Genomic DNA, 24,025 nt, shown 5'->3' on the forward strand with positions numbered 1-24,025 from the left:
AACCCACTTGTATACACACTTATCTATAGAGAAACTTGCATACATATCTCAATATAGTAAGACTTGTAATCTTGAATCAGACACAAAGTTGACAAGAGTTATTCTAAAATATTTTCTTAGCTTACAAAACCCTCATACAGTTAGCATCATCAATAATATTTTCAACCAATCAACATGTAACCAAATTCAACTTTATCATTCAATCAGTTCTACTTCAAACATTATCACTTAACCCATATCAACATGAGGACATCATTGATAGACAACAGAGATACAGTAGCATTGATCAGGTTGACCAGTCATTTCTGAACATAAACACTTCCTTTATATACGTGACTTTGAAGAAACGAACCTGCGTGTATATGTGACTTCATGAGATCAACCTACGTATAGATTTAAAAATTTGAATAGAAACCATTCCTTTATATACACGACTTTGAAGAAAGGAACCTGCGTGTATACATGACTGCACCAAGACCAACCTGCGTATAGATCTACAAATTTTGACCTAAAATTGTGCAGCTCTTCAGAAAAACCCAAATCATAATATTCAGAGATAAAAAAAATTATGTCAATACTTAGATCTAGTCAATCCATCAACAGATCATACCATGGAAAGTCATTTTAGGTCGCATGATCCTAATCCGTCATTATATTCATCGGTGCATAATTATTTTAGATCTATGTGTCAACTATGACCCTTACAATGCAAATATACTTCAGATTGAAGTATTCATCAAAAACCCTTTCGTATGCACACTTAGCACTTTGATATTCACCTCCTTATATATTTTAGCCTTTTTCAATACCATAGGTCAAAACCATACTATAGTCAATGGTTTTCTTAGATGGGATCAAAACATTCGTCGTTGGGCTCAATGACATAGGGAAATACCATGCTAAGTACCCTTGGTATTTAGGATACCATGGTGTGGAAGCTATACACGCCATTTCTTCTTTAAACTCGCGTGTATACGTGACTTGGCCTTGACGAACCCACATATAGATCTTCAAATATTCACCTGTATCAAACTTCTGATTCTAATCTGTAAGCCTGTGTCCCATCATTTTGTTATTTTGTTCCATCACTCTGTCACCTTTGAACTGACATGTGAAGTCATCTAGTTACCATATACTTATTTTTTTATAAGTGAGTTTCCATCAAGGACAACACATGCATCATAATGCCAAAAAAAAGGATAATAAAGATCTTCTAATAAGAATCATCATTTAGGGAAGGATTTTCAAATGAAGCATTATGACTTGACTATATTCCATCTAGTATGGAATCAATGATCTTATAGGATGAAGTGATGATGATGGCCAAGACACGGTTTCAAAGGCAGAATTGAAGCCTTTCTCTTCTTAAGAAGGACACTTATATTTGATAAGGATAGAATCAATCTCATTCGAAGTCAAGATTGCTAGATGGTTACATGAAATAAAATGTATGCATGTCCTTAGTAACTCTTCTCTAGAAGCTAGAATTCATATCTACAAGAATCTTGCAGAAAGAGTTGGTTGTAATAATGTGCTCAAAAGTCTTTCATATTTTTACTCAATACTTGGAAAATGAATATTGGTATGATTTGGAATGCCTAAAAAGAAAGACTCTTCCGTAATATAGCATGACTTAGAAATGATGATATTGATAAACATCAAAGAAAGAAAGAGAGTTGATAATGACAACTCCAAGGAGAGAGATATTTCGGCTTTCTCCATGGACACTTTGATTAAAATAAAAGTCATGGAGAAAGACTTTTGTACAATATCGAGATATACCATGAGGAATTATGTTAATCTCAAAGGAAATAAGTAAGCAGAAAATGATATTTTGAAGAAAGCCCATCATATTATTGATATTTCGGTATTGGTTATTTGGTTGGTATATAGATTTTCTACCTGGAATAATGTTGCAGAAATTAAAAATGGCAGTTGAGGCTAGTATTGTTTGTTTTGAACTCAATTCAATAAATACTTGGATTGAGTGGATGGCTTTGGTGAATCTTGGAGGATTATGTAGTCAATATTTCTATATCATCTTGGGATTGAAAGGTAGCAGTAGAAAAGGATAACCTATTTTTTATGTTTTGATGATAATGTAGATCACGTTCATGATTAGAAGGAGATATGATTGTCTCTCCTTTAATTGGTATGACATAATTCCTTTTTTAATGATGACTAGAGGAAAGTGATATGAAAGGTTGATGGCCTGAACCCTATCACAATTTGAAGAATTTTTGGCTCCATTACAAAAGCTTAATATAATTAGATGCAAAGGAAAGGAGGAGCCATGCATCCACTACTTGAAGATATCCATGAAGAACTAGTAGCTGATGTTTTGATAAAGGCACACCAAAAATTATTGTGGTTATGAATTCCCAATTGAAAGGAAGGAATCTCCTCTATGAATAAGAGGGAGTTAAAAGTATCCTTAAATGTTTTCGAAGTAGCAAGGATCTATTCCTTAAATCAAGGGGGAATGAGGACCTCCTCTCTAGCTAAGAGGGAATGATGTTAGACATCATATTCTCCATGTGTCATGCACTAGACCAAGACTAATAACCATAAGTCTTGGTGAAGGAACTATGAAGGAGGATGGAGGATTTGATAAGCATCTGATATTAGTACTCTTTGAGGATAAAAAATCCAAGATAAAAAGTATATCGACACTCTTTGAGTATTGGAAAACTATCCAAGATAAGAGTGGCCTAACAGGACTAATATTCTTTGAGGATGGGTAATCCAATATAAGAATAGTCATAAAAGGACCTACCTAGTGAACATCCACATAGGGTTTGTGCCTTAAGAGGTAGTGTGGTGACTCACATAAAGCCTCTCAGCATTATCATTTGATATAAGTAGAGTTTTCCAGTTAAATGCCTTACTATATTGACAATATTGATTATGATTTTGATGCTTAAAACATAGCTTATCAATCCAACTCTTCTTATGGGAAAAGTTCAGTTAAGAGAATCCTTGTACCGGTTATATAATTATGAGTACACCCCTAGTTAAGAGGGAGTGTTGGAAAATGTAACTAGTTTCAGTCTTCATAATTGTCATTGTACTCATGCCAATATGTATATCTTATGTTACAAGAAAAAAAGAAAGAAAAATAGTATTTTCTAGCATGGGTTCATGCTCAAGTTGATTTTTCCCTAGGTCAAGCATGTTCTTCATGCTTCAAGAGTTTTTCAAGTCAAAAGAATATTTTTCATGAGTCAAGATAGTCATTATCATTTGTATAAGACAAATTTGGGCAAGTTGTAACATGTAAAAGAAATTATTTTCAAGTCTAGCAAGCCTAAATTACCTTCAATACCAAGTTGACCGTGCAACTGAAAATTCGGCCCAGGAGAGGCCTATTCGACCTCATGAGAAGACTATGTAAAGGAAGAGAGTTTGACTCATTTGGACACACTTCACATATTTAATCTACAACAATAAAATAAGAAGAGATAAAGTAAGAAGCTAAGGAGCTAAGGAGAAAGACCAAGCGAAGGGAGAAGATCTAAAATATGACCTATTTCTTGTCACACGTGAGAAATTCTTGGGTTTCTATGTGATTTGTATGGCCAAGAGTTGCAAGTTGAAGTTGCATACCTAAACTGAAGGGTCGAAACTTCGTTTGGAGCAAACTTTGAAGAGGTTGACCTTTGTTGACTTTGGTAGACTTTATCTTGTTTGGAGGAGATTTTCTTGAAGGGATGACTTGGTGTTTCAAGGAGGTCTTGGTCATGAAGTTTGGGTCTTGGATTTCTCATTTGATCTTATTATATAAGAAGAGAATAGACTCTTTCTTGGTTTTCCCCTAGGATGGGTTTTTCACTGGCTTGGACCATATACTTTGTGTCCCTTGTCTTTCATGATATTCATGGTTTATGCTCTTGATAATCGTTTGACAAAAGGAATCTAATAAAGAACAATAAGAAGCTAATTAAAGTTCACAAGAAATTATTAAGGATATGAGAATTGCTTAAAATATCTACCCTACATGATTCTCCAACATTCTCTTGTTTCTTCTTAAAGTATTTGCTTGACTTTTCTGTATTCAGGCTTTTGTGATCCATAATGAATTAAGAAAAGTCTTTCGGTAGAAATCACATAGAGAAATTCTTGGCCAACACATTTCGAACCAACAAGTGTGGTTCATCATCGGGACCAGATGAGGAGGTAGACCATGGCAAAGGCTTAAATAGAGAGCAATGTAGAGACCAACATGTTTAGTAACAACTATATTTGAAAAATAATATTTAAATTATGATATTAATTTATTATTATATTAAAAACAAATATTACTAAGTAACGACTATATTAAATGGCTAGTTTTTGAAAAAAAATATTTAAATTAATTTTTTAAAATGATTTCTACCGAAAGACTTTGCTTATTTTGTTGACTATTTATTCGTTTTAGATCATTTGTGTAGCTGAAACTTTATTGAAATTTGGCATCTTGTTGAGGAGCTTCAAATCCTATGTTAGTTTTGTCTTATGGAGACCTTTGCGCATTGAGAATGTCATTTAAGGTTTCATATCCCTTCACAAAATTTTGATTAATATATACTTTATCGTTTTCCTTCGATAGATCAGACCTTAAGACAACATTTTCTTCTTCAAGTTTGTGTAAATTTTTCTCCCAATCTCCTCGCTAATTGGTGAGCACTTCTTCCCTCATTTTTTCCTCCTCCAATTGTGTTTTTATAAAAAATATGTCTTCTACATCGAAGAATGGCCTTTGAACCCCACATATATTAAGTTTTAATGATTCGTTCTCTACCTCCAACTCTGCCAAATTGTTTTGTTGATTCATTAGTTATTGCACCATAGTTTTTTTTAACTTTTAAGATTCCTCTACTTATGTCTTCAAAGACTCATCAAGAATATGAGACTTGTATTCTTTCATTTTATGCATTTCCTCCTTCAAAAATTTGTTATTTTTTATTTCCTTTATCATCTCATCCAATGCATTGATGAGCACTCCTTCATAATCTATCACTGCTTCCTCAAGATCAGATTCATGTTTGGATTCAAAGGCCATAAGAACACATTCATTGTGCTCCTCTTTGAATGAGGATGGCTCACTATTATATTCTTCAAAGTCACTTTCTTCTTTGTAGTAAAAGCTCTTTTTCTTTTGATATTTTCCTTTCTAATACCTCTGAATTTGATTCTTTCCCTTCATCTCTTTCTGCTTCTCCTCTTTTCCTCCTCTTGTGAATAGACACTTTGCTCTAAAATGTCCAACCCTTCCACAATCGAAGCATTTGAAGGGAATTTTTCCTTTGTATTTTCCAATACCCCTCTCTAGTTTCCTAGTAAATTGAAAAAATTCTTGATTTGATTTGTTGTTGGAGTATACTTCCTCTTCCTTGACATTCTTGGGGAATTTATTGACTCTCTTGGAGTGCAATTTGACTTTATTAGAAATTTTAAATGTTGCTTCACTAGACTTTTAATTCTTCTCTCTATTCACATCTCATATGTTGTAAGACTCCCAAGAATTTGTTTCATAGTGAGAGTGTTCATATCTTCCATTTCCTCAATTGTAAAGACCTTTGGATTGAACCTTGATGGAAAAGACGTCAATTTTTTTTTAATAATAACCTCATATTCAAACTTCTCATCTATACCCTTGATCAAATTAGTAACTTCCTCAACCTTACAAAAGTATTCACCAATGCTTTCTTCTTCCTTCATATTTAGGCTCTCAAACCTCATTATGTAGGTTTGAAGCTTCACCTTCTTCACCTTTTCATTTCCTTCATAGATGTTATATATCTTCTCCCATACCTTCTTCATTGAATTACAGTGCATCACCTTAATAAGTTCATTCTCACTAAGTCCAACCAAAATAACATTTTTGGCCTTAGCATTGTTTTCATAAACTCTCTTCCCATAAGGATCCATAGGAAGAGTATCAAGAAATATGTATCCCGACACAACAGTGGCATACACATCAACACCTATGCTCATCAAATTTCCTTGCATCCTCATCTTCCATAATCCATAGTTCTCTCCATAAAAGATAGGATGTTTAGCATCTTGAGTAGTCATGATTCCCTTTTGAATTATCCTTTCAATTGTTAAGCGAGAATCAAAGTAGTTGGTTATGATACCACTTGTTAGAAACTAACAATACTGAGAGGGGGTGAATCATTATTACACAAATATTAAAATTTCACTACAAATATAGCTTTTCATAAATGAGAACTCAACAATACATGCAACTAATCAAGCATAAACAACATCATATAGAGACACCAATATTTTAGGTGGAAACCCTCCTGGGGTAGAAAACCACCAAACTATTTTCTTGCTTCTTCTTCTCTATTAATTCAAAAATATTCTCAATTACAATCTTCACCTAACCACTACTAGCAAAGGAGCCACTACTCCTTAATAATGAAATTTGTTGGCCACAACCAACTACGAGCCACAACTCCTATAATAATAAGGCAAGCATCCACTTGCTTGAGGCCACAACCTCAACAAACAAATAATTCTAAAGTTTACAAGGAAATTATGAACTGATACAACAACTGCAAATACACAAGATGAACCCTATAGGTAACCCTTCAACTTCCACTAAAATGCTTCTCTAAAAGATAAAACAATTCTCCAAAATATTCCCTCAATTCATGTTTTCAATCCCTGCACAAAAGTTTGAATAACATCTGTTATTTGATCTCTAAAATATTTCTGAAGTTTTACATTGATCTAATTCATCTATATGGCTCCAGAAATAGAAGTGGCCTTGAAAAAAAAAAAGTCCTCATATTGAATTTAAATCAGGACCAGATCGTAGTTCTCATCATCTTGATTCCAATGGTACAAACGGAATGCAAATCCAAGTTTGTATGCTCAAGATATAGCCGGCCAAATTTCTGGTCAATCTACACCAAGTGGCAGTCACTAACGAGGCAACAATTTTGCACAGGATGGCGCAAGGAATCTGGTGGTCGAAAAGGGAGAATTTTTTTCCTTAATTTGCCCAGTAAACCCAAAAATCTAGTCTAAGTTTTTTGTCCAATATGTTTATTATAAAAAAAAATATTAAAAAAATAGGGTTAGTTGATCAGTGGTCAAATCCGGCAAATTGAGCCCACTGTATTATAGTATTAAAAAATATAATATGTATGGGTTGGCGGGCCACCACCCCCGCCCACCTCCAAACCACTATACAATAAACATTGGGGGCAGGTCACCATTGGCAAACCCACCACCCCCTCATATGCCACCACATGTGTCTATAACACAAGGTCGGCGGGGCTTCAACCTACACTGGCCGGTTGGGCAACCCACCCCACGTGGCCACCCCGAAAAACTCTCCCACCGTGTTTTGAAAGGCACCAAAACTAATATGGGTACAGTCAGTTTTGAGCCATTGACCCACCAACAAACCATGCCCAAACTCGATGCGGCCAACCAATAGGCGAATGGCCCATACCTTGTACAATCTGTCCATTCACATGTATAAAAATCGAGATATACCATTCGACAGGAAATATGGAGTGGAGGTCGAGCATGAGGACCGAGGAGGCAGCACAGAAACTTGAGATAGTGGCCTAGGCCGAACCATTTCTTGCATTTTTTTGAGACAAAATCTTGCAGGAATATTCTTTGATGCTTGAGGAATCTTTAGATTCCCCTGGAGGCTGATTTTTTACAGAGGTGGAATGTTACCAACTTTATAGTCATTTTTCACAAAATTTCACGAGGAGCACAATGGGGTGCCCATAATTTCCATCCGAGTAGTTGATTTTTTCCCATCTCTAGGAGGGGATCTTTGAGGTAATCTTCAAGATTCCCGAGGGTCTAGATTTTGACGGTGTCAAAAAGGGGACATGTTTATAGTCGTTTGACATGATTTCATGCCACAAATATAATGGTGATGTCTGTTTCTACACCTGAGCTTTGCATTTTTCACCTATGAACGAGATTGTAAGTATAAGGGTCATTTATTTAGAGATGATTGTAATTCATTTTTGCTCCCATTTAATGAAAGAGGCCTCCCCACTTTAAGCAGGGCTCGGAGACATATCCCACATTGGGTGAACTTTGTAATGAAATCATTTTTGTGTCTTTGATCTCATGGTTTCTTTATGAATTCTGCGTCTTTTCCATGTGTTTTAAGTTACTTGGTTAACATGCTCTTTTATATGCAATTTTGTATGTATCCTTGAAGTTAAAAGAACTGGATCAAGTTTGGTATCAGAGTAGGTCTTCTTGATGCAAGTTGCATGAGTGAATGCTAACCAGGGACAAGCTCCAAAGAGGAGAAGGAAAACTCAAAACCTTTGATCTCGAAGCGGGACGTGCAACACGAATACAAAACATGGCAGATGAGGAAGCTTCAATGGATGAAGAGCGAAATTATCATAAGATCTTCATAATGGAAGAGAAAGTTAACAAGTTATTTGCAGAATATGAGAAGACAATCAAGCTTGAGAAAAAAGAACCAGATGATTATGCCTTGGTAAATCATTAAGGTGGAGGATAAGAGCCTCCTCCCTCTCCATCTCCAATGAAATTTCTTCTTCTTCATCTTCTCGTCATTCTAACAAGAATCATAGGAATGCATCTAAAAATCATTTTTTAAAGTTGGATACCAAGTTTGATTTACCTATGTTTAGTGGATAATCTAGAACAAAAAAGCTAGATAACTGGATCAGACAGGTTAAAGTGTATTGTCTAATACAACGAATAAGAGAGGATGATGCCAAGATACAGCTAGCATCCCTTCGATTGAGTGTCACCTCTCTCATCTGGTGGGAAGGAAAACTATAGAAAGGTGGTAATAATAGTCATAAACTTCTTTCATCTTGGTATGAGTTTGTCTCTGCTATAAGAGGATAGTTTTACCCATTAGGTTACAAACAAAAAGCCATGATGGAATGGAAACATTTGAAACAAAGTAAAGGTCAAACTATTCATAATTTTATAGAGGATTTTAGAAAACAAGCATTAGCACTGAATGTTCCACTAGACAATTCTAAGACGTTGATGAAATATATTGGCTCTTTGCATATTTATTTGCGTCATTCATTATTACTATTTGAACCTAAGTCTCTTGATGAAGCTACTGTGAAGGTTGTACATATTGGAAGCAGGGGGAAGCATGAGCAAGATGACCACCCGAAGAGGGCAGCAACAACCAAGAGAAAATAAGGAAAGCCCTCTTGTACTCATTGTGAGAAAGAAGGGCATGTTGAGGAGAACCACTGGAAACTGCATCCAGAATTGAGACCTAAGAGGAATGATAGAAAAGAGAAGAAAAAGATAGATGCAACTGTGCAACAAGACCAAGAATCTGAATTAGAGGATGATGAGAATATCATAGTTGTGAGATTTCCAGGTATTGGACCAATTGACTTGGGATAAGAATCAGGTGATGAAATTAAGATTTAAACTTTTGGGATTGCATAGGATGTACCCATCGACTTGGGTTCCGATTCGAGCAATGAGACAAAGATTTCAATAGATGTTGTGCCAAAAATGAAAAGGGCACCAAATGCAACATGGCTCCAAGAAATCAAAGAAATCAACTAAGGCATTCACATATAGAATGTGGAACTAATGAGACTCCTACAAAAAGCAGAGAAGGAGAAAAAAAGGTTGCAACATCAGTTACAAGCCAAGGAGGGGGCCTTGGAAAAGTTGCAGCATAACAATCCTGAGGTAAAAAGTGATTATTCAATTTCATGTACTTTTTATGATGATTATTTCGCTACTTTTGTGAAACATACTATAGGAATTGGATCAAAATTGTTGAAGAAATAGGGGTATCAAGGAAAAGGCCTCGGCATTGTGAATCCCATCAAAGTGGAGGAATTGCCTCATTACGCAGAACTTGGATATGTCAGAAAATAGGTTGGGGAATGCTCCAAGACAGCCAGTAACCAACCAATGACAGATGATGAGAGCACTTCATCACATTCCAATGATAGTGAGGGTTCCACAAGCACTTATCATAGGTGCACCAGAAATAATCATTCAAAGATGATTTGGAAAGTTTGGATGAGAAAGAATCATTGTAGTCACTGCAACGAGGTTGGGCACTAGAGAGCCATGTCTCAGATGCTCTAGGCCTAGAAAGCACCTTTGAAGAAACTAGCGGGAAAAATTGTTCATCACACGAATCAACTCCAAGGTGATGACCCATTCACTTTATTGAGTGAGAGATGGTTTTAATAGATATGGTAGCTTGTCATGGCCACATTTTATAAATCATGTGCTATGAATAATTGTAAAATTGATGATGTGTTTTCCATCGCTTATTAAGGCAATGATGATGTTTTGGGCCTTTCATTGATAGTTGGGCTATTCATTTATATCCCGATGTAAACTTGACCAAAGTGTGTGTTATAAACTCTTGGCAAGTATGGGGTTATTTGAGTCATGTTTGATTTTGTATGTAATTGCAAAGAATGTACTGCAAATTGGCATGAAATGAAGATGTTGAAAGATCAGCTTGACAAGGACACATGCAGACTATAGGATGTGATCAAGATTTTAGAGGAACAAAAGCTCCTCAGTGGGGAGGAATGATCTAGGTGGCTCCATAAATAGAAGTGACCTTGAGAAAAATCAAAAATAAAAGTCCTCAGATTGAAATTAAATCAATACCAGATCATAGTGCTCATCATCCTGATTCCAATAGTGCAAATGGAATTCAAATTCGAGTTCGTATGCTCAAGATATATCTAGTAAAAGTTCTAGTCAATCTAGCCCAAGTGGCAATCACTAATGAGGCAACAATTTGGCAAGGGACAACGCACGAAATCTCGTAGCCAGAAAGGGTGAATTTGTCACCTCTTTGATTTGCCCAGTAAACCCAAAAATCCTGTCAATTTTTTTTTATCCAATTTGTTTATTATAACAAAAAAATATTAAACCAAATAGGGTTGGTTGACCATCGGTCAAATCCATCCAACCGAGCCCACCGTATTATATTATTAAAAAAACAATATGTATGGGTTGGTGGGTCACCATCCCCACGAACCCCAAACCACTATACAATAAACATTGGGGCGAGCCACCATATGTGGACCCACCACCCCCTCATATGCCACCATATGTGTCTATAACACGAGGTCGACAAGGCTTGAACCCACGCTGATCAGTTCGCAGCCCGCACCATGTGGCGGCCCCACAAAACTCTCCCACCATATTTTGAAAGGCACCAAAGCTAATATGGGTACAACCGGTTTTGACTCACCGATTCACCAACAAACCATGCCCAAACTCGATGCAGTCAACCAATAGGCCAACAACCGATACCTTGTAAAATTCACCCATCCACATTTATAAAAACAGAGATATACCATTCGATGAGACAAGGGGAGTAGAGGTTGAGCACGAGGACCAAGGAGGCAACGCAAAACCTTGACACAGTCCACGAGGTGGAACCATGCTTGGCATGCTTTTCGAGACAAAATCTTGTAGGAATATTCTTTGATGCTTGAGGAATCTTTAGATTCCCTTGGAGGCTGATTTTTGATAAAGGCAGAATGTTGCCAACTTTATAGTTAGTTTTCAAAGAATTTCGCAAGGAGCAAAGTGAGGTGCTCAGAATTTCCCTCCGAGCAATGAATTTTCTGCCCATCTACAGGAGGTAATCTTTGAGATTCCCGAGGGTTCATATTTTAACAGTGTCAGAAAGGGGCCAAGTTTATAGTCATTTGACATGATTGTGTGCGATGAATCCAATGGTCATGTCCATTTCTACAGTTGAGCTTTTCATTTTTTGTCCATGACAGAGATTGGAGGTATAAGGGTAATTTATGTAAAGTTGATTGTAACTCATTTTTGTTGCCATTTAATGAAAGAGGCCTCCTCACTTTGAGCAGGGTCCGAATACATAGCCCACATTGGGTGAACTCCATAATAAAATTGTTTGTGTGCCTTTGATCTCATGGTTTCTTTATGATTTCTACTTCTTTTCAATGTGTTTTAAGTTACTTGGTTAACATGTTCTTTTATATGCAATTCTATATGCATCCTCAAAGTTAAAATATCTAGATCACTTCTACTACAATTAAATACAAAGCATTCTCCATGTAACACACAATGCCTATCATCTCTCTCACACACAAAAGAACCAACCAAAAATCCTCATATCATTCTTCTATAAGTAATTTCTGGAGTGATTAAATTAGTAAATGTAGTCAAAGTAATGGAGCACTCAACAACTTTTTTCATGCAATGAAATTGATCTAGTTCATAGAAATTTTATCCTTGACTCGATTTGCCAATGTCTTCATTGAATGAGGGATATTTTTCTACTTTGATCATCCTCTAGAAGAGATACAAACTTCCTTTGATTATTTGACCAAAAAACAAGTAAAAAAACCATAAAAAAAAACCATGGAAATATCTTAAGTGCGTGCACATTTTGGGAAAATTGACTTATCAACTATAACACTCCCCCTGCTCTCATCAAGAGAATTATAACACACCCCAAAATGATAACAACCAATGTTATAATTATGGTCTTCAAGTGAGCACCTATGCTACTCCATATAAGTATGCCTTCTTCCATTGCATTTGTAACTCAGCTTCATGAGTAAGATTTAGATATCATGAAAAGCTTCTACAAGCATTTAGACATTATGACAACCTTCTAAAATCATACAAGGCCTAGTGCAAAACATAGGACTCATAATTACAAGGCATAAACTAGGTGACATCAATGGCAACACTACAATGCCAACAGAAAGGAAGGGAAAAAGAAGTGGAAAAGGGAAAAGATAAAAAGATGACATCTATAGCACACTAGTGCAAGTATACTTGCAACCATTGCAACCACTATCATGTTGATGGTCATACAGAGGAGAAGTACTAGAATTTTCATATGAAGCTTAACTCAAAGAACAAAAAGAAAGATATTATGAAGAAGAATCTCATGGCCATTGATTCAAGAAACTACATTGAAAGAAACTTAGACATGGATGGGAATATCATTTGTACATCAGAGAAGAAAGAGGTGAATCTAAGTAGCCATGAGAAATAGGAAGAGAAATAAATGATCAATATCTTCCACATAAATATAGAGGTCAAGAAGACAAATATTGATGCACTATTTGACTCAAGATTGTAGGAAAATCCCACTACAATAGAGCTCATCAAAAAATTGGAATTGGGATTTCATAATCATCCAAGGCCATATCCATTGGGATGCTTAAATAAGGATGAAAATTTAAATGTGACAAAATAATGCAAAACTAGATTTGTTATTAGTGTTGATTTTATTGATGAAGTAGAACTAGATGTAGTTACCCTTGATGTATGTGGAGTGGTGTTTGAAAGTTTTTTCATGTACATGTGAGATGCAATATCCATGCGGAGATCCAACTAGTACTCACTCGTCAGGTATGGAGAATCGTTCATGATCATCACATGGAAAGACAAATCAAAAAAATTGTTGGTAAGTGCCAACCAAGCTAGGAAGTTGATTAGTTTTAGAGAAGTTTGTTTTATTATTTTTAAGAGATAATAAGTCTATAAAAGAGTTAATAAGAGAAAAGGAATCTATAGAGAGGCAGAAACAATAACTAGAAGAGTTACTACAGGCATACAAGGATGTTTTCTGGGAGCCTAAAGGGTTACTGCCAATGCACGAAGTGGAGCACAAGATCCAATTTTTTTGGACTCCCCAGTGCAAAACATTCGGATGAACAGGTAATCTATTATAGAAGAAAGTGAGGTGAAGAAACAGTTATAACATTTAATGGAACATGGAGTCATTCGGAAAAGTACATCACCATGTCGGTCACCAATCATCATTATGGCAAGGAAGGATGGGACTTTGTGAATGTGTATAGATTATATGGCACTGAAAAAAAATATGCTCAAGAATAGGTACCCCCTTCCCAAAATAGATGATATGTTGGATTAGTTGTAGCAAGCTAAATACTCACCAAGTTAGCCTTAAAGTCTAGATATCACTAGGTTTGATTCAGAGAAGAAGATACCTAGAAGATTGTGATAGCCCCAATTAAATTACACTCATATATGCAATATAAATATAGTTAAAAAAAATGTGTTGAGTCAAGGGACACAAATTCCAGAGGCTGGGAAGTCACTTGCTTGGGATGTTGGATATTTTTCTTTCTACAAGAAAAACTGAATTGGTCATGTTAGCTCTTGGAAGTTGGGTGATGAAATTTAATGGCTTGGTATTTTCATAAATTATGGAACAACAAGAGGAGTACATAGGCCCATGTTTTCTTTGGAAATTTTCCAAGGCCAAAGGACAAGAAACTAAAAGAATGGTGGGCAGGCTCCCAGCTGGTATGGTGTGTTGGCTACCCACTACAACAAACAAAAGAAAATTTAACAAATTGGGAATAAATAGGTAGGTGGCACACTTGTCACTGGATAACAATATTTTGTTGATAGGGTCATTGTCTGAAGGTTACGTAGGGAAAGACAATTAAAATTGTCGAGGGACAACACAACAACCAAGGAAGGAGTAATTCGAGTTATGAAGGAGTATCGCAATGGGCGAGAGGAATTTGAGCCAAAAAATATTAAGAGAGAAAAGCAAGGAAGAACATTCGAATGGATAAGAAATTCCAAACTTCGAACTGTAGAGAGAAGATGAATCGAAGGGGATAAACAAAGAAAATGGTTAGAGAGAAAGCGTAATGTTGAGGAAGAAAAAGAAGTGAAGATAAACACAGAGTTGTAGAGGAATAATTTTTTATTAGAAAGAAATCAGGCCCAAAATCACTACCATGTGAGGAAGCAATTTCCTCTTGAGTGCCCATTGACTAGAGGGTGGAGATGGTGTTTCTCATAAATCATTGAAGGCTAGGGTGGCCAAATTACTCCTAGGAAATTCCTAGAATATTTTTAGATGCTTCCTTGTTGTATGTTTGATTTTGTTGTGGTTATTGAGTCCCCAGGTTGGGTGGAACCATTGTGGTGAATTCTAATGGGTGGAGACAACAACTCATTCGGTGGGTGGAGGTGGAAGACTCTCTAGAGTCCTTGATTCAACTGGTAGTTGTGTTGAACACCCTCAGAAAAAGACCCCTCAATCTCTAGAATCTAGCTTGGGGTTGACAGCTGCAACTATCTATGGTTGGGCGGAGAGTCATAGTCCTAGAATCAGTTGCCAAAAACATACAAGGTAAGCGTTCCTCATGTATTCTTCCTTGATAATGAATGTGTGTTACATTTCTAGTTTGGAAATGTTGTTACTACTGCAGGAGATATGATTGTGTTATTATTATCTACAACATTGACTAATATGTTAGGGAATTGTTTTAAAGGTGTTGGGATAGCGTATTAGAGTATTGATTATGTCACAGTTGTACTAATATAGGAATCATTTCTTATTGTAGTGTGGTGATTGTTGTAGCTAAAATATACAAAGGAAAAAAATTTCTAATTCCACTACAATATTGGTGAAGAAGTTGTACGTTTGGAGCATCATAGCCATGCTGCATGCCTAAAAAATATTGGGGTTTGGACAAGGAAAGAAGTGGAACTATGATCCTCACTAGGTCATTTCTAAAAGAAGAGTAGAGATAACTTTTGCACCATATACTCATGTGGCAAAACCAGAGCTAGAAAAGTTGGAAATTTTTGATGTAGAGGATGAACAATAGAAAATGGATGTGGAAACCCATCTTCCCAAAGAAAAAAGTTTGAAGAGGAATGCTCCATAACTCATTGATGATGACATTGAATATTTACAATCTAGTAAGAAGGCCAGAGTTCAATAAGGAGAAACAAAAGCAAGAACTTTATCTCAGTTGATTGAAAAACCTTCAAATAAATTAGGTTTCCAAGTGCAATTAGGAGATAAAAAATGCTCAACTTCATCCTCAATTCCTAATGAAGAGGACTTTACTTCTTCCATAATGTTTTAAAGAGGAAATTCCAGTAAATTGAGGAGAGAAATGTTGAAATAAGAAACAATTTTGCAACATAGTGGGAGGCCCACACTATATCAAATTACCAAACTAGACATTTTTCAGCCATGGATCTTGAAAGGAACCAGTTGAAGTTGTCTCTCACTCATCCAACTTCTCAGCCCATTTCATTAGTCTTGAATTTTTTACAAGTAGATTTACCTTTTCATGTTGGAGGTATCCCTCTAATAGATAAAATCAATTCACACGGGAAACCTAGTGACATTAGAGAAATTTTGATGTAAAAAACGGGCCTCAAAACAAAAATTTACAACCAAAATCAACTTTATAAGAACCAATAGGATTCAATATGATCATGTCAACCATGGGGGATGATTAATTATTTTTTGAGTAAAAAAGTAAAAATATTAAAATATTAAAAAAAAAGCTATTTTTCCAACTTGTATTTTCAACTTATCTCCCTACGGTTTACTCAAATTTCGAGCGGAAGCACTGGTTGGATGAAAAATTTAATTCCTCATCCAAGGAGTACCCATGTTGCATACTTTTGATGGACCCTGCTACATGAAAAATGATAAATACATGAAAAAATGTGATTGCAATCACCTTTTTTCATGTATTTCTCATTTTTCATGTAGCAAGGTCCATCAAAAGTATGAAACATGCAGACTCCTTGGATGAGGAATCAAATTATGCATCTAGTGAGTGCTCTCACTTGAAATTTAAGTAAAATTGTAGGGAGATAAGTTGAAAATACAAGTTGAAAAAATAGTTTTTTCTTTTTTCCCTCTAAAATTTGATGATGCAATCTAAACTTATTTTATTATTTCCATTACTATTTTGTATTCCTTAGGAGGCCCATTTTAGAGCTCAAAATTTCTCTAATGGTTGTTGTATAATGATTTGGAAAGACCTTGCTGGCAGTCAGTAAGATAGAAACACTCCTAGATAAAGTAATATATTAGCTTAAATAAGAGAAATCCAAATCTAGAGCCTTGCACACTCAGAATGAAGAATTCAAAAATATAGTCATCAAACTAGGAGTAAACCGTAAAGATAAGGGAGTTATTCAAACTCTGTTGTAAAAACAGAGTGTGAAGTCCAATCATTAAGGGATAAATTGAAGATGCTTGCTACAGAGCATGTCCAGACATCTGAATTAGCGTAGTTGGAGAGGTAAAATGAAGTTTTAATGAAGGAGCTACTCGAAAGGAATCAAGAGCTTGTGTCCATAGAGCAAAAAGTTACAAAGTTAAAGTAGTGGATTAATGAACATGTGTGTACTATAGTGGTTTCAGTTGATTCATAGGATCCTACAGAACAATTAACTAGAGTTATGACTGAGTTGAAGCTATCAAAGGATGAATTGAGAAAAATGTAGAAGGACTTGGTTGATGCCAAAGAATAGTTGAGCATAAAGGAAATACAATTGAATATAGTGAAGGAGAACAAAAACCACATGCACATCAAACATTGGATGGCATATGAAGAAATTAAGGAATTGAAAGCTAAACTGAAAGGTAATATGCCCTCAATTCAAGCAAGGAAAATCATTTGGAATGATATAATTCAACAATTTAGATCTATTTTGGACTTTATAAATATCATTTCAAAATAAAGGCTCATGGTTAAAGCCTTTGAACTTGTTATTACAGCAAATTTTGAAAAGTGTGCAACAAGAAATGCTAAAATTAGAAATTGCTAAAAGTAGCATTTCATGGTCCCTTCATATTTTTAGCAGTCCCTGGTCTATCTATAGGAAGTAAATTCAAATTTGGTCTTACCAGCAGTTTGAATATTAATTAATTAATTCTCCATGAGTTAATTAGTTATGGAAAATCAAACTTGAAGTCTTTGTGAGAACATGCAATTAGTTGTCCCACTGATTGAGGAATTTGTCCTTGATTTTCTCCACTGATTGAGGAATTAAGAATGAGTTCTATATTGAGAGGATCAATTGACTTAGTTTAACTTAGTCAAGTCCAGTTAGATTAATTTAACAAGTTGTTAAATTAATGAGATACAGTTTGTTGATGCTTGCATGCATGTGACAACTGTTATTTTTAGATAACTGAGTATTCTCTCATGGATAACTAATGCATGGCAGTTCAGATAGAGACCCAGTTGAGATCAGATGAGGGACAGTGTACTATCAGATGCTAGGATATTCCTAGTGAATATTCCTTGCATGGGGAAGGAATCTTCTTCCTTCTCCAACTGCGTAGTTGGACCTGAGGTGACAACAAGTATGATTTGGGCCAATTCACACATGTTATGTAATTGGACCCCAATCAAAATTGCACAAGGAAATAGGAGCTTGGGCTTGTGTAGCCTATATATTGAGGCCTAGGTAGTCCATGAGCTTCATCTTCTGATTGCAGAGAGAGTAGGTTAGCTTTTGAGCTGATTCTTTTTATATGTTGAAGAGGATTTCCACTTGATTGATAATACAGTGTTGGGGTTTTAGGCTAGTGCTTTCCCCAGTGATATATCTTGTGTTATGGTTGATTATTTCTCTTACTTAGTTATATCTGTTTATGCTTGATGTTGTTCATGAATTCGATTATGCTTCCGCTAATGTTTTTGTACAACTATATCAAGTATTATGCTTTAGTACATTGCATATATCAGTTTGATCTCCAGGTGAAATTTCTACATGGTATCGAAGCACAGGTGATCAAGGAAGAACAATATACAAGCAAGAGAAATTCAAAGTTTATTATTTGGGATATAGATATAAAGTTCTTATCACATCTATTTCATCGATGGTGTTCAATGGTTTGAGGCTTGAGTATGCCCTTGATGGCAGCTCAAACTACATAGCTTGGAAGGATCACATGGAGGCAGTATTGGAAGATAATGGCCTTAAGGACTTCACTGATCAAGAAGTCCCTAAGCCTACTGATGATACTAAGCTGGTGGAATGGAGAAAGTGTGTGGCTAGAGCTAGGAGAATCATCCTAGAGGGAGTTCAAGATCACATAGTCTCGAGCCTCCATGGGAAGGAGTCTCCATTTTCGATGTGGAAAACATTGAAAGATTTATATCAAAATAGTAGTGATCAAAGGAAGTTGGCACTGAAGGACAAGCTTCGAAAGATCAAGTGTGAGAAAGGCGACATGATCACTACATTCCTGAACAAGCTCACCAACTGTAGAGATGAGCTTGCAAGCGTAGGGGTCACTACAGCTGATGATGATATGGTGAGTCTAGCACTCCTTGGCCTTCCTAAGAGCTGGCATAGCTACCAGGACTCAGTTAATGGAAGGGAGAAACTGCCAAATTGGGAACGACTATGGTCGGATTTGATGCAGGAGGAGATCAGACGGAGCACCAGAGATGGATCTTCATCAAAACATGATGATGAAGAGAATTTGGCTTTAGCAACTAAAGCTAAGAAAGGGAAAGGGAAGGCATCCCAATCCAAGTCTTCTCAAGGTGGGAAGAAGTTTGACAAATAGAAGGTAAGATGCTTTCATTGTCATGAGTTAGGCCATTATGCTACTAATTGTCCACGGAAAAAGTCCAAGAAAAGTTCCTCCAAGGAATCTGATGGTGAGGCACTAGCTTCACAGTTTGAGCTAGATTTCTCTCTTATCGCATGCATGGTTTCATCCAGCATGGGATGTGTTTGGTACCTAGACAGTGGAGCCTCTTTCCACATGTCAAGTGACAAGAATCTTTTCAGCACTTTGGAGGAGAAGGATCTCCAGATATGGATCAAGATGGGCGATGACGGAAAGTACTGTGTCTTAGGTGAAGGTACGATTGTGTTTCAGAGGGAGCATGGTTCTCCCCTCACTCTTTCTAATGTTATGTATGTACCAGGGCTGAAAAAGAATCTTGTGTCTATTGCTATGCTTGAGGATAAAGGGTATAATGTAGTCTTTAGTTTGGGAAAGGTTTTCCTAAGGCATATCGACATTAGACAGACCAAGCAGATAGGGATTCGAGTTAAGAGTCTCTATAAGTTATAGGTAGATTATTGTGCTACACTGAGTTCCAAAGTAGAGGTGGTGCTTGGCCAAGATATTGGTGATTTATGGCATAGGAGAATGGGCCACTTGCATCATGAGGCCTTGAAGATCATGCAGCATATTTCTACCGGATTACCCAAGGGCAAGCTGGAGCAAACGAGCACAAGCAAAGGTTGCACTTTGGGTAAGTATGCAAAATCTTCCTTTTAGGATCAAGACAGTAAAGTTGGAGCAATTCTGGAGTGAGTTCATTCAGATGTATGTGGGCCCTTCTCTACAGCCTCCACCGCAAAGCAAAGGTACTTTGTTATTTTTATTGATGATTTTTCTCGTAGATGTTGGATCTACTTCATGCAAAAGAAGGATCAATCCTTCTTGAGGTTTTGTGAGTTCAAAGCCTTGGAAGAGAAAGAATCAGGGGTGAAAATAAAGGCCTTGCATAGTGACAACGGTGGAGAGTATGTTTCCCAGTAGTTTAAGGACTTCTGTGCTTCAGAAGGAATTAAACGGGAACTCATGGCACCCCATAACCCACAACAGAATGGGGCGGCTGAAAGGAAGAACAGGTCTATTGTGGGAGCAGCTCGAGCGATGTTGCATGACCAAGGCCCACCACTTCATTTATGGGCTGAGGCATGCAATACAGCAGTGTATCTTCAGAACAAAAGTCCTCATCGTATTTTGGGGATGAAGACACCTATATAGGCTTTTTCAGGGAAGCGACCAAATGTGAGTCACTTCTACATCTTTGGATCACTAGTTTTCTGTCATGTGACTAAAGATGCTCGGAAGAAGTTAGACCCAACAACTAAGTTGGGAATACTTGTGGGGTACATGGATACACCTCGCAACTATCGTGTGTTTCTGCCTGCCAGTCAAAGGACCATAGTGCGCAGGGATCTAAAGTTCAATGAGTAGCAAGCCATGTGAGTGTCACTTGAGAGGGAGCTCAAGTTGCATGGTGATGATGAGGAACTATTAGTTCCTAAGGAGGAGGAGCTTCCTAATGATGTGGATTAGCTACATGCAGAGATTCCAGTAGTGGAGATCACCACTGCTGAAGAGTCTTCCACAGATGGGCGGAAACGCTCGCAGGAAGCTAACAGATTGATACAGGATGCGAGAGAGAATGTGGGGTAGCCATCCTCTCAGTGCAGACAAAGGAGATATCTCGATAGATACACTAGCTACATGGCCCTGGTTGGGGAGTGTGTAGCGACTGAGCCTTCTTCTTTTGAGGAGGTAGTGCAGCAGCCAGTTTGGGTGGATGTGATGGTAGAGGAGTATGATTCTATCATGCGAAACAGTGTGTGGGATGTTGTCCCTAGACTGAGGGACAAGTCAGTGGTTACTTCCCGATGGATTTACAAGGTAAAACAAGCAGCTGATGGCAGTATTGAGAAACACAAGGCAAGGTTTGTTGCGCATGGTTTCCCATAGGTTGAGGGGATTGACTATGATGAGACTTTTGCTCCTGTTGCAAGGTACTCATCGATCAGATAAATTCTAGCACTATTAGCTCAGATGGGTTGGAAGATCCATCAGATGGATGTGAAGACAACTTTCCTCAATGGGGAGATTGAGGAAGAGGTATACATTGAGCAGCCTGAGGGATTTGAGACCTTCGATCATGAGTTGCATGTGTGCCGACTCAAGCGAGCATTGTATGGGCTGAAGCAAGCACCCCATGCTTGGTATACCAGGATCGACAACTATTTCACCGAGTTGGGCTTCACCAAGAGTGAAGTGGATGCAAACCTCTACCACATCATGGTAGAAGGTAAGCCATTGATTATTGTACTTTATGTCGATGATCTGATTTTGACAGGTGATGATTAGTTGATCAAGTCTTGCAAGGAGGACCTTGCAAGAGAGTTTGAGATGAAGGACATGGGCCTCATGCACTACTTTCTAGGCATGGAGGTGTGGCAGAGAGATGGGGAAGTATTTATGTCTCAAGGCATGTATGCCAATGAGATACTCAGGAACTTCCACATGGAGATGTGCAAGCCCATGGAGACTCCTCTAGCAGAGAATTGGAGGAAGGAGGATGCTACTTCAGGTGAGGTAGTAGCTGCTACTGTTTATCGGCAGCTTACGGGTTCACTCATGTATCTGGTGAACACACGATCGGATTTGTGCTTTGCAGTGAACCAACTGATTCAAGCTATGATTCAGCCAACCAAGTTATTTTGGAAAGCGACAAAGCATGTGCTAAGATATCTCAGAGGCACTACATAGTATGGATTATGATACAAATGGACAGAGGGAGTGAAACTGCAAGGCTTCACGGATGCAGATTGGGTAGGTAGTCCATCAGACAAGAAGAGCACTTCTGGAGGAATCTTCAACCTTGGGTTAGCTACAGTTTCTTGGTATAGCAGGAAACAGAGATCAGTTGCACTTATCTCAATGGAGGCTAAATACATGGCTGCTAGTCAGGCTACATGTGAGGCCATCTGGATGCGGAAGATTCTAGTGGGATTGTTTGGTTAGATGATGGATCCTACCGTGATATATTCTGATAATCAGAGTTGCATTAAACTCTCTGAGAATCCAGTGTTTCATGACAGGTCCAAGCATATAGATATCCACTATCATCATCTACGGGATTGTGTGGTCAAGAGGATCATGATGTTGTGATACATTTCAACCTAGGAACAGGATGCAGATATTTTGACAAAGGCATTGTAAAAAGGCAAGTTTGAGTTCCATAGAGACAGGATCAGGATTACTGATAATCCCTTTCTTGTTGAGAGGGAGTGTTGAAAAGTGTGCAACAAGAAATGCTAAAATTAGAAATTGCTAAAAATAGAACTGCTAAAAATAGCACTTCTAAAAATAGCAGTTCGCCAGTGTGGATATTAGCAACATTGGGTGAGAAGTGAAACTGCTAAAAATAGCAATTCTAAAAATAGCATTTCATGGTCCCTTCCTATTTTTAGCAGTCCCTGGTCTATCTATAGGAAGTAAATTCGAATTTGGTCTTACTAGCAGTTTGAATATTAATTAATTAATTCTCCATGAGTTAATTAGTTATGGAAAATCAAACTTGAAGTCTTTGTGAGAACATGCAATTAGTTGTCCCACTGATTGAGGAATTTTTCCTCGATTTTTTCCACTGATTGAGGAATTAAGAATGAGTTCTATATTGAGAGGATTAGTTGAAATAGTTTAACTTAGTCAAGTCCAGTTAGATTAATTTAACAAGTTGTTAAATTAATGAAATACAGTTTGTTGATGCTTGCATGCATGTGACAACTGTTATTTTCATATAACTAAGTATTCTCTCATGGATAACTGATGCATGGAAGTTCAGACAGAGACCCAGTTGAGATCACATGAGGGACAGTGTACTATCAGATGCTAGGATATTCCTAGTGAATATTCCTTGCATGGGGAAGGAATCATCTTCCCTCTATGACTGCATAGTTAGACCTAAGGTGACAGCAGGTATGATTTGGGCCAATTCACACATGTTATGTAATTGGACCCCAATCAAAATTTCGCAAGGAAATAGGAGCTTGGGCTTGTGTAGCCTATATATTGAGGCCTAGGTAGTCCATGAGCTTCATCTTCTGATTGCAGAGAGAGCAGGATAGCTTTTGATCTAATTCTTTTTGTATGTTGAAGAGGATTTCCACTTGATTGATAATACAGTGTTGGGGTTTGAGGTTGGTGCTTTCCCCAATGATATATCTTGTGTTATGGTTGATTATTTCTCTTACTCAGTTATATTTGTTTATGCTTGATGTTTCTCATGAATTCGATTATGCTTCCGCTAATGTTTTTGTAGAACTAGATCAAGTATTATGCTTTAGTACATTTCATATATCAATTTGATCTACAGGTGAAATTTCTACAGCAAACAAGGACAAAGTGTTGGAGAACACACAAATAGAAAAAGATAATATAAAATATTTGAATGAAAAACCTTCCCATGATTTGAGTGTTGTTAATATTATATATAAAACATTTGCAATAACAGAAATTAATAAAATGATCCAGTGGAATATGTATAGGAATAAAACAAAAAATAGGTTAGAAGAGGTAAAGAAATCAGTTGCACTTTTTGATTCAAACTTCGACTAAACAACTAGGGCAGGATTGCCAAGTTGTTGGAACCAATAAGACAATCTTCTTTCATGGGAGAAATATGAA

The 24,025-nt window shown here is 37.0% G+C and overlaps 1 protein-coding gene across 1 annotated transcript; it reads right to left on the reverse strand.

Annotated features, from left to right (window-relative positions):
• Nucleotides 1–5,472: 5,472 nt before the first annotated feature.
• On the reverse strand, nt 5,473–6,057 carry LOC149226620 (uncharacterized). Its single transcript, XM_089380249.1, has one exon. It carries the CDS (start codon nt 6,055–6,057, stop codon nt 5,473–5,475), a length of 585 nt encoding a protein of 194 aa, XP_089236375.1.
• Nucleotides 6,058–24,025: the final 17,968 nt, after the last annotated feature.

Source organism: Pinus tabuliformis, chromosome J (genome assembly GCF_031772625.1).
Source record: "Pinus tabuliformis cultivar Carrire ecotype Pingquan chromosome J, CPIR1, whole genome shotgun sequence".
Taxonomy (NCBI): Eukaryota; Viridiplantae; Streptophyta; class Pinopsida; order Pinales; family Pinaceae; genus Pinus; species Pinus tabuliformis.